The 12,036-nt window shown below is 45.0% G+C and overlaps 1 protein-coding gene across 1 annotated transcript in view; it reads right to left on the bottom strand.

The window, feature by feature from the left end:
• The window catches only part of LHCGR (luteinizing hormone/choriogonadotropin receptor), a 63,509-nt gene extending 55,871 nt beyond the window's left edge, over window positions 1–7,638 (bottom strand). Inside the window, exon 1 of the mRNA XM_004264962.4 lies at window positions 7,472–7,638. Within this exon, the coding sequence (XP_004265010.2) occupies window positions 7,472–7,638 (167 nt within the window). The remainder of the gene's footprint in view (window positions 1–7,471) is intronic.
• Between the last annotated feature and the right edge of the window lie 4,398 nt (window positions 7,639–12,036).

Here is a 12,036-nt window from a genome sequence, read left to right as displayed (position 1 = left end):
CCCCACAGGAACAAGACTATTCCATCAGGCTTCCCCCTCAAATGATAGATATTTACTGTTCAACCTCATATATGGGCTGCGGGTTCTTCAGGACTTCTCTGCATCATCAGATTGTTACCGTAATACTTTGTAGTTATGGGAAACCTTTATTTCCGAGTATTTTGGGCCCTGCTGTCTTGTTTATCTTCACCACAGTCAGCCCCACTCAGGGGCAAGAATCATCACGCCCCTTTTACAGACAGCACAGAGGTTTAACACTGTCCTGAGCCCACAGTGCACATTAGGGAAAGAGGGACCTGGTGCTAGAACTCGCGTCTGCAGGTCTTTGTCCTGTTGAGCAAGTCAGATAATCTGGGGACTGTGTTGGACCCTGCCCTGTCGTACCGGGGCATCTCCACCCCTGTGGCCTCAGAAATGCTGTCCGCTGATGCTCGTGAGGTAGAATTATGAACCTAGGAGTCACCTCATTTTATCAGCATCAAGGACAAATTTAACAGCAGCAAAGGATAAAGCCTTCATTCTGAAAGTTGAGTTTTACTTGTAAATTGGACTTTTCTGAATTTGGCCCAGGTGGCATTAAAGAGCTGTGTGGTTCAGGGCCACACAGAGAGCAGCTGTGAGTGGTTTGCTGGCTGGGACGGGGTGGCATCTCCCTGGGAGGCAGAAGCTGAGAGTAAATGAGGACCATGTGGAGAAGCTGCTAGAAGCTGCCCACGGAGTTAGGAAGCCCACCTGACTGGTGGGTGGGATTATTTTAATTGGCTTCTTAAAAAAAAAAGCTGGTGCAAAATTTGCTAAAATCTGCATTAAATGTGATTTTTCACACACCAAGGGGAGCTGCCAGAACAGAACACATATGCTCCCGTGGAGCCAGCCCTCTTGGGTCTGGAAGTGAGCAGCAGGGCCTCTCTCCACCACCATGACTCAACTGGCTTTAAAATCCCATGTGTAAGATCAAAATTACACAAGGCCAAGACACCGTCTGGTGCAGCCAACCTGGGAGATTGTATTTTGGAAAGAAAGCTTTTGTGCCTCATTTCAAGACATGAAAAGAAGCCAAATTGAGGAGCTTGGGAAGAAGATAGAGGTGGGTAAAGGAACAGAACCGGAGCCCTGAATTAATCTGACATACTGCCTTTGTTTTTTGCTGTATTGGGTCTTCATTGCTGTGCGTGGACTTTCTCTAGTTGCGGCGAGCAGGGGCTACTCATCATTGCGGTGCACGTGCTTCTCATTGTGGTGGCCTCTCATTGCGGAGCACAGGCTGTAGACGTGTGGGCTTCAGCAGTTGTGGCGCATGGGCCCAGAAGTTGTGGCTCATGGCCTCTAGAGCACAGGCTCAGTAGTTGTGGTGCATGGGCTTAGCTGCTCCGCAGCATGTGGGATCTTCGCGGACTAGGGCTCGAACCCGTGTCCCCTGCACTGGCAGGTGGACTCTTAACCACTGCACCACCAGGGAAGTCCCTGACATACTGTTTTTGAAATTAAAAAAAAACAATAATGTAGAAAAAAATCCAAGGAATTATTGCTCTCCAGAGGGAGAGCTGGGTCCAATGACAAAGGGATCCGTGTGTGAAGATTTTTGGCTCTACACGTTCATTGAGATTTTGGGAACTCTGTTGCTTGCTTTTTAGTGTCCTGCTCGGGGTCACCATTCACTTTCCCCAAAAGGATGATTTTTAAACTAATAAAATCTGGCCCTTGCAAAGCTTCCCCCAGGGAGTCTGTTTATAGGCACAGCCAGGTTTAAGAATTGTCTTGAAGGTAATAGCTGGGAGAGCTGAGTCAGAACTGAGGTTCAAGTTTTTTTTTTTTGTTTTTTTTTTGCTGTTGTTGGTTATTTTTGGTTTGTTTTTGTGGGAGTAGGGTAGGAAGGTGGGACATGAGCTTTCAGAATTCCAAGGTTTTGTTTTTGTTTTTGTTTTGTCTGATTCAGCTTCAGGGAAGCTGTAGGTAGGGCCAAGCTGTCCTACTTGTAAGAGTTTGGTAGGCTTCCCTCTATCCTGTGGACTCTTACTTGGTGTCCTGGACGGGAACCAATAGATCTCAATTCAGGCTGCCTTGGTGGTTGTTTTGTTTTGTTTTAATGGACCCTGGGCTGAGGATTGATTTTTCTCTAATAAGTAAGTTAAAACAAATTAACAACAAACAGTAGAACAATCTATGGAATTGTTGGGCTGTACTAATGTAGGTAAGCTTCTAGTCTTGCTTCTCTGGATGGCCCTTTCAAAGGAGAGATTGGGAGGTCTGCAAATCTGGGACCTGGATGTTGACTCCCTCTGCTACTCATAGCACCTCATCACCTCCCCATTTTCTAGGATGGAGATTTTTAAGTGACATTTAGGTGTGGTACATGCTAACTAACATACATCCTTCCTTTTTGCATTGGTTAATTGTTCCTATTCAGCTCTCTACTCAGTTTGATCATCATGTAGTTCAATAGACACTTTAATCATACTACCTGTGAAATTTTGGGAATCCTGAGTTGACTAAGACCTCTTCAGGTGCTTCTCACTTTGGCACAATGATTCAAAACCATGGTGGGGTGAGGTGGGGACTCCCCCACCCCTTGCCCCAACACACACTCACGGTAGGGGCGTTTGGCAAATGTCTAAAGACATGTTCGGTTGCCATCATTTGGGAGGGCAGTGCTACTGGCATATAGTGGGTGGAGGCCAGGATGCTGCTAAACACCGTACAGTATATGAAACAGCCCCCAACAGCAAATGATTATCTGGCCCCAAATGACAATTGTGTTGAGGCTGAGAAACCCTGCTGTTGCAGAGGAGGTACACATGGAATAAATAGTTACGTTATGTGGGGTGTATGCAAAAGTAGATGTAAGTACAAGGTATCAAAGCAAGTATGTGTGTGTGGGAGAGAGGGGACATTGGGGAAAGCTTGTTGGAAGTGACTCCAAATCATGATTTTTACTTAATGCCTTTGTAATCAACTGTCCAAGAATGACTTTGAAAGTTTATTAGTTGAGATTAGTTTATTAGTTAAGATTAGTTTATGAGTTCCTACATATTAGGAATTTTTTTTTTCTTTTTGAACAACTCTCTGGGTAATTTAATCAAATATTTCTGATGACTTTATATCTTCCCTTACCAAAAAATTTCTCCAAAGAACGAGGGAGAGGTATAAAAAGGGAAGGATCCATTCAACCGTATTCTTTGCTTCTCAGTAGGGAAATGTCTAGCCTACTCTCACCTGTGTTTTTCTTCCACCTGGACTCTCCTTCCCTTCTCTCCTTCAAGGTTTAGCCTCATAACCCTGGTCCATGACACCTTCGCTTGGAGATTTCAGTCCACAGTGACCGATCTATTTCCTGAATTCCTTACAGCCTCGTTGCCTCTCTCTTCCTACCTACACGTCTCTTGGGTGTGGGTGTGTTTCCACCTAGATTGTGGGCTCCTCAAGGACAGGGACCATGCCCTCCATTGGTACATCCTTCTACAGCATAGAACACCATTCTGGATCCTGATTTATTCTCAAGGTAGGAGAAGGAGAAAGACATTCAGGAAAGATGTCAGAAAATTAACATCTTGCTGTGACACTGGACTGATGGATACAGCACATTTTATCCTTCCAAAGTCTCTGGATTGTGTCTTATAATAAAGTCTAAAAGTTTAATCTCTGTTTAGTAGGCACAGCATGCAAAAAATAAATTGCTATTATTATTATTAGCATTTTCTTACTAACAGATTTTTCAGAAGCTGTTTCCATACCAAGCAGATCAACCTTTCTGTTGTCATAGAGACAAAGATCTTTATATAACCATGGGCAAGGTGAGATTTTTTTTTCCCTCTCCCTCCTTTGACTCGTCTGGAACTAATAACAAAAGGAAAAGGACATTTTTTAAATTAATTATTTTCTTTTACTTTTTTTTTTCTCCAATTAAAATGAGTGAATACATGGGAGGCTTTTTTTTTTCTTTTTTGTATCACATTTTAGATTTTAAATACCTAAGGTTTTAAAAAAATATTATTGGGCTGGAAAGATCTGAACAATTGAACAATGCCATTTTCAAAATTTGCAAGCAGTGGCCTTATCAATGATAAGCAATTATTATCCATTTTCCTTTTTTTTTTTTAACCAAATAGTGGACTTTAGATGGAAGTCTTATAAGGCAGGACTACCAAGGCCTGAAATGATTAAAACATGAACTAGCATCTACTGAGGGGCCAGTGATGAATTTTAAGGTGCTCTGTGGTGCTCGCCTCCTCCAAGCCCCAGAATTGAGAAATCTACCCTTCTCTCTGCAGAATCAGACCCTGTGGATAACAGTGCAAGACCACATCCCTCTTATCCCTTATCTCATAATTTCAGCTCTCTTCTTTTTATGAACTCCTAATAACTTGTTATTCATGGCATTTTCTATCTTGTAATTACTGTTTACCACTTCATTCATTCATCGTCAAGAAAAGAGGATTTAAGCAGAACCCATTCACTTTTTCTTTCCTTTGCCTCAATGTTAAGTTATACCTTCATCCATCTGTCTTCTTCTGCCAGAGCTCAGAAGTATCCCTCTCTTTTAAGATGAACCCTTCCCCTCTGATCTGACACTGATGTCTTCCTCCCACTCCCATGGGCATCTTATACCATCATCCCTTGTGTCTTCAATCTGTCCTTCTCCATGGATTCCTTCCTCTACTCCTTTTTTTGAAGACAAAACAAAACAAACAAAACAAAAAATTTTTTCTTAATCTTGTTTATTTTTCCATATCTCAGACTTTGAAGTTTTAATCTGATCACAGCTGCCTTTTGCAATAAATAGGTACTGGGTGTGTGTGTGTGTCAGGGGTGTTGGAGGGGATGGAGAAGAGAAGTGTCTGGCACAAAGAAGTTTAAAACATGCTCCCTGCTTTCCAGAAGATTATATCCTCCATGGAGGAATACCTTGATTCTCAAACTTTAACATGCATCAGAATCACCTGGGGAGCTTGTTAAAATACAGATTGCTGGACTACACCTTCAGAGTTTCTGGTGCAGAAACTGGGGCCTGAGAGTATGCATTTCTAACATTTTCCAGGTGGTACTTATGCTGCTGGTATGAAGAACATGGCCTTAAAGAAACTACCCTCCTATTCGTTCTATGCATCCTCTTGTCATACGGATGTTGAAGTCACCTTATCATGCTGGAAAACTTATCCCCTTTCGGCTTTTATAGGCTCCACCTCCATAGGGTTCTCCCTTGAAGGATGAGGTCATCTTTCAATTATCTGATCCTTGGGAAGCCTGACTTTGTGTGGGTCAGAGCGCGTGCTGACCTAAGGGGTTTAAATGTCTAGGAGGAGATGCTGCTGGTGTGCATGCCAAGATAATGCATGTGAAGGGAGGGAGTCAGGGATTCTCTAGAATCCCACAGGAATGTTCAGAGCCTGGACAGCTGGCTTCTTTTGGGGAGTGGGACTAACCAGCCTCAGCATGCCAGCAGTACTTATTTTGTACCTGTTTCCCACTTCCATCCCCAAACCTAGTTAACCCTGTAAAATCTTTCTGAGGTGTTCGAGGCTTCTTTAAACTGTGCCGTGGGGCAGTGAGAGAATTTGTTTCTGTTTTAGTCTTTTCACTTCAGCCCACTCCAGGGAAGAGGTACTACTCTCCTGAGGCCAGTGTGGGTGTGGCAGCAGGAATTGTTGAGAGACCTCAGTGAAAAGCTGAATCTGAAAGGGGCTGGGACTTGCCTCACCCATGCCTGCCTCACCCATGCCTGTCTCCTGGTAGAAACCAGGACGTTTTCTAACTCAGTGCCAATTTGGAGAAGCTGAGAATTTTTTTTTTCTTTTTTTTAAGGAAGGGGTAATTTTCTTACAAAAACTAGCAAATATAAAAAGATAGCAGGTGAAGTCCTGTCTTTGCGACTCAATAGCTGTGGGACCTTGGGTTGATTTTTCCAACTCTTTGGATCTCAGGTTCTTATAACCTGTATGATAAGTACCAGGTGAGTGAGAAAGGCCCAGTGTTAGTGGACGATCATCCTTAAGAGCAAGATGGGAGGCTTGTCAGGGAAGGACAAGGGCTGGGACTTGGAAGGCATCTTCTATGGATTTATTGATTGAAACAAATTCTATTAGCATGGTCCTCCCCCTCAGGGAATTGAGCTGACAGGATAATTAACGCAAACCAATTAATATAAGCCCCTCAACCTTTAAACTGTATCTCTCAACCACAAATATTCCCCAAAGGCCACTAACTGTCCCAGAGGAGAATCTCAGCCCTTCAGGAGGGTGGAGGAATTCCCTCCATCAAGCAAGCTCCTGACAGACTGCTGGGAGCCCAAGGACATGGGGCGGGGGGATCTCTTTCCTCCCCCAGCATGGAATTCCATCACGTCTAACGGTTAGAACATAACCAACACCTCTACCAGCCTGGTGCCTTTTGGACACTTTTATAGTCTTCTTCTTTTTTTTTTCTTTCCTTTTCTCTTTTAACAACGTTATCAAGATGTAATTTATATACTCTAAAATTCACCCATTTTAATTGTACATTGCGATAGTTTTTAGTATGTTCATGGAGTTGTGCAACCATAACCACCATCTAATTTTAGATCATTTTCATCACCACAAAAAGCAACAGCCATTAACAGTCACTGGGCCTTCACTCCAACCTGATGGCTACTCATCTCCTTTCTGTCTATCTGGACATTTCATAGAAAGAGAACCACATAATATGTGGTATCTTTTCCCGAAAAAGTGTCTGGTGACACTCAGATACGCTAGTATCGAAGACCGCCCTCTCCTCTATACCCCATCACTACAGCCGCCAGCTTCCTCCACCTGCCTGCCAGTGTATACAGCTCCCTAAGGGGTGGTGGTGTGCCAGAGCTGGAACTCAAGGCCTCACATCGAGTCGGCAACCAGATTGAAATGCAAGTACATCTGATCAGACAACCAGGCTGAAATGCAAGTACATCTGGGGCTGGGGTGGAGCAATGACTTGTATGCTCACTAAAGTGTAGGGGAGCACTGGTTGGGGGATGCGCCAGCCAGCAGTCCCCATTGAGTGACCAGGTCACGCCTGGACACTGGGCCCGAGCGCCCATTCCTAGAGGAACATAGGGTAAACAGAGCACACAGTAACCTTCGCCATCCTGGCTGGCCCAAGGCTCAAAGAACACGCAAGACTTCTCCGGGCAGAGATAGCTGCTGACTGAGGAGCATGACACCCCGTCCGCTTCCAGCAGCTGCAGGGAGCGAAGCCATCCCGTGTGGCCTCTGGGCAGTTCCACGCCCCTGGCCGTGGCCCCAACCAGGGTGAAAGAGAGGGCCTGGGGCCATCTGGGGCTGGAGGGTGCTCGGGACCCCAACCCCAGGTGTGGCGGGGCGTGGCAAAGACGCCAAACTTGGGCTTATCACCCTGAGAGGTGGTGCAGCGTCTTTCTCCTAGCATCCAGGGGACCAAAGAGCAGGGAGGCAAGGCGGCCGGAGCGAGCGAGGGTGCCGGGGCGGGGGCGCCGCGTACTCACAGTCGGCTGAGGCCGGCCCGCGGGCCGGGGCAGCGCAGGGCGCCGTCGGGCGGGCAGCTGCAGGGCTCGGGGCAGGGCTCCCCGCGCAGCGCCCGGGGCAGCGGCGGCGGCGGCGGCAGCAGCAGGAGCAGCAGCAGCGGCCGCAGCGCGGGGGGCCACCGCCCCATGGCCGGGAGCCTGAGCGCGGGCTCCTGCGGCTGGGCCAGTGCCCGGGACAGCCCGGGAGCGCAGCCCGCGCCCCTCTCCCCGCCCACTGGCCTGCCCTCCGGCTCCTCCCGCGCCGGCCCGCCCCTGCCCCCCCCATCCCCGACGGCGCCCCCGCTGCTGAGTCTCCGCTCTGCCTCGACCCAGGACAGTGGCCTGAGGGACCCCATCACCTCCTCTCTGCTGCGTTCCCCAGCCTGGCCTCTGCATCTCCAAATGGTCCTAGTTACAGGAGGTAGCGTGTGGAAGTGGTGAATGCTTTGGATACGGGAAGAGGTGGGGAGTTCTGAATTCTCGTCCTGGCTCTGCTCTAACTATGAGTGTGAAGTTGAGCGAGTTGTGTTCCTTTCCCGAATCTCTCTTATTACATCTGTGAGAGGGACGGACTGATGATACTCGATACCAGCCCTGGCCGCTTCAGAAGGGGTGAAAGATGCTCCTCCTCCACTCTTTCATTTTCAGCCCCCAAATCCTTTCCCACTCTCTCCCAGCAACTCCTTCAGGCTATGGGTAATCTCTGTCCTCCCAACAACCCCGGTAATTTTTCTCTTGGTAGTAACCACTTTCCTCCTAACAGTAGTGATTTGAGCGTGTTCTCTACCTTCACTATAGACTGTGAGGTCCTAGAAAGCAAAGTCCCGTTCAGATTTATTTTTATATTTCTGGCTTCTACATGGTAAGTCCTCAATAAAGATGTGTTGAATGAATGAAACTGCTATAATAATGTACAGCAGCCGCTGCAATGGGAGGCCCAGGATAGGCTAGACCCTGTGACAGGTTCTCTTCCTCACATCACGTCTAAGTTTCACCATAAACTAGAAGGGTGTTTGCAACGAGAAAAATGATGTCCTGAGAGGTTACGTGACTTCTGCGAAATCACAGAGCTCTTAAATCACTAGTGGAAACCTGTTTGAACTCATGTCTCTCACTCACTTTGTCTTACCTATGAAAAAAATTAATATATGATTTACATACCAAGGACTTGAAAAGGAGACAAATTTTATGGTTAACCACGGGGATGCAAAATTTCCCCTATTTAATTTCATCATTAAAACACTTTTCCTTTCCTCCTTCCAAGGACTCTGTTTGGATTCTGGAAAGAGGTGGACTTTGAGAGCTGGGAAGGTGTCTAAGACTCTACAGACAGGAAGTAAAAGAACAGAGTTCCTTCTTTTTGTTTTGAAGCTAACTCTCAAGGTCAGACCAGCTAAGTCACCAGTCTGTAGTGTCTTGTGAGTCTCCTGCCTGAGGAAGGTAGTTTTGTTTTTTCTTTTTTGCGGTACGCGGGCCTCTCACTGTTGTGGCCTCTCCCGTTGCGGAGCACAGGCTCTGGATGCACAGGCCCAGCGGCCATGGCTCACGGGCTCAGCCACTCTGCAGCATGTGGGAATCTTCCCGGACCGGGGCACGAACCCTTGTCCACTGCATCGGCAGGCGGAACTCTCAACCACTGCGCCACCAGGGAAGCCCAGATTTATTTTTTTAATTAAAAAAAAAATCGTATGGCTTTGGCCACATTGTGCTAGATGGCATTAAAAAAAACAACAAAGCTTTTGTCTATAATATTGTCTTTCTTCTCTGGATCCCTCTCTTCTACTGTTTACCTGATCTCCTCACCCTTTCATACCACTGTATATGCTATTCACTCACCTGGAATGATTTTCTCTTCCTTTCCCATATTCCATTAGGTAAACTCCTGGTTGTCCTTCAAAACTCAGCCCAAAGTCATTTCCACTGTAATGCCTTCCTGGACCCAACCTAGCTGAGTAATTGTGCCCATAGCACTTGATTTTATGGCCTGTGATATAACACTCTGTAATTATCGCTTTAGTTTTGCTCCCCCCTTACTATTCATCTTAGTATTGCTAGGACATGTTTCTAGCTCCTAATAGGTGCTCAGTATATATCTGTTGAATAACAAGATGAATAAATGAAACCCAAGCACAGATCTATATATAGATGCTTGGTAAATCATCTGAGATGAGCTCAACAGACTTGCTTGATTAATTCTCAACCACTATGGATCTATCTGGATAAGTATCAAGTAATTACTCATGACTACTTTGAGGTCACGTTTCCTTTCCCCTTTTAATTTGTCAGATTTTGGTAAGGGAGTTGGGATAGCACTGGCTTTTCAAACGTTTCCACCATGTAGCATGAAGTGCAGGAGGGAAGGAATGAATAACTCAAGGTGGCCGAGTGGCATTTATTCCAAGTTTTATGTGGCTTTTTCTTTTTACTTCATAGCATTTCTGTTATATAAAATGAACCATTGTTCTCACTCATCCCTGAAGAACCATTTGATTCTGTGCTTGGATATCCCTGGGGGCTACTTACACTCCAGTAGGAGAAGTTTTGGGCAGTCAGGATATCTTGACCATCATCAATAGTGTGACTTTGGTCTTCAGTTTCCTTATCTGTAGGAGGAGGGGTTGGAGTCCACGATCCCTAAGGCTTTTCTAGCTCTAAAATGCAAGGACTTTGTGGCCAGCACTTATTGTATTGGAAGTAGAAGGAGTTGAATTGTTTACATTGATTTCTTATTGCTTGTCTTGGATTGGAAATCAAATCCTGTTTATGAAGAGGTGAAGTTGTTTATTTGGAAGAAAACTCACAACTGTAATGAGTTTTCATAAAATTTTTCTATGAGTAATTTCAGTTGGATCTTAATCATCACGTCAGTTCTTGCAATGTACCTATTATAACAAAATCATATGGAATTGTTTGCTATAATCATAAAAGTTTGTTACAATGGAACTTACCTATCCTACTCATTAATATGTGACCTATTTAGAGTGAATATTTTTAAACCTGAAGGACTTCTGAGTCATATAACTATGCTTATAGTTGCTTTTGTCACAGAACTGCAAAAGAGCGTGACCCACAAGGATTGCTAATTATATTTTGCTGACAAACTAAAGTTCATGGAATTCATAAGAAGTTTATTCTACCTTAGAGATATAAAAATATCTGACACCACAACTCAGAAATCCTAATAGAGCTCTCCAGAATTCTAGAACAGAGCTTCTCATATTGTAGGGGACAGAAGTATCATCTGGGAAGCTTTAAAAACAAAGATTCCTGGGACACCCTCTCTAAAGAGATTCTGAATTAATTGGTTTGGAGTGGGGTCCAGGAGTCTGCATTTTAACAAGCACCCCATGGAATTTTGATGCACGGGGTTGCCAGAGCACAACTGGCGAAACACTAAAATGGAAATTCTAGAATTAATTTTGCTTTGGGAAGACAAAGTTCAAGAATCTTTTTGAAGGACTCTGAGTGAAGCCTAAGAATTGGGATGCACTGTCAAAGAAACCTGGTGTATACAAGCACATGCATAAAATAGCATTGTGTGTGTGTGTGTGTGTGTGTGTGAGAGAGAGAGAGAGAGAGAGAGAGAGAGAGAGTATGTGTACAAAATTGCTCAATTGGTTGTAATGATGAAGCTTTTCCTTTTAAGTAGCAATCAGTTTACTTATTTTAAGTTTTTTCTTTTCTGGCGGGAGTGAGCAATTTTACAAGATCATGGATCCTGTTTTTCTTCATGTCTTACTAGATCAAAACTCAACAGCACTTGATGTCACACTAAGACATTGGAGTTGGAAGAAGTCAGCAAAGTAATAAAAAAACCCCTCAAGTACAAGGCAAGATTCTGTGCTTCTGAACACATGCCCTATGAGTACCATAACTGATACATCTTCCTCTTAAAAGCAGTGGTTTTACCTTTTCCTCAGAAGAAATGTGAATGTAAGTGCAGAGGAAGAAAAAATGTTTAAGAAAACAAAAAAGAAATAGAGTTATGCCTGTCAGTTGTCTACTTTTGCCACTTGGAACAAAAAACAAAACAAAGAAAATAAAAAAAGATGATCCCTGAAAGTTACATTCTGATATTTCATGCAACTTCTCTGTTGCCTGCTTGAAAATTTCATCCATGGTGTGGAAACAGAGATGTGGTCAGCTGTGTGCCACCTCCAACGTGGCCCTGGGGTTCCTGTGGGCCTTGAGAGGAACTCAACGCTACAGGCTGATGGGCACCTGGGCCCTGGTCCTAGGAGTGGGTCTGGAAATGGAGGGCGAAGGCTGGTCTGGGGCATGAGATTCCTTCTGCAACGCTGACAGAGAGAGAGAGAGCTAGAGAAGGGGGCTTGCCTTTTTGGTTATGTTGCCGGAAGGCTGTGAATGAATTGGGGGCTGCTGTCCTCCTTGTCTCCTGGAAAAAGCCTGTCTGTTCTGGCAGTGACTAAAGCTACTGAGAGAAAAACAGAGATGAGAGACACATTGGGAGACAGACCAGAGGCCAGCACCTCCCTTGGACTTGCCAATGTAATGAGCCAATACATCACCTCTTTTGCTTAAAAGCA

This window comes from Orcinus orca, chromosome 13 (genome assembly GCF_937001465.1).
Source record: "Orcinus orca chromosome 13, mOrcOrc1.1, whole genome shotgun sequence".
NCBI classification, from domain to species: Eukaryota; Metazoa; Chordata; class Mammalia; order Artiodactyla; family Delphinidae; genus Orcinus; species Orcinus orca.
Note: the sequence above shows the minus strand (reverse complement) of the source record. Positions and strands in the feature narration are given on the sequence as shown.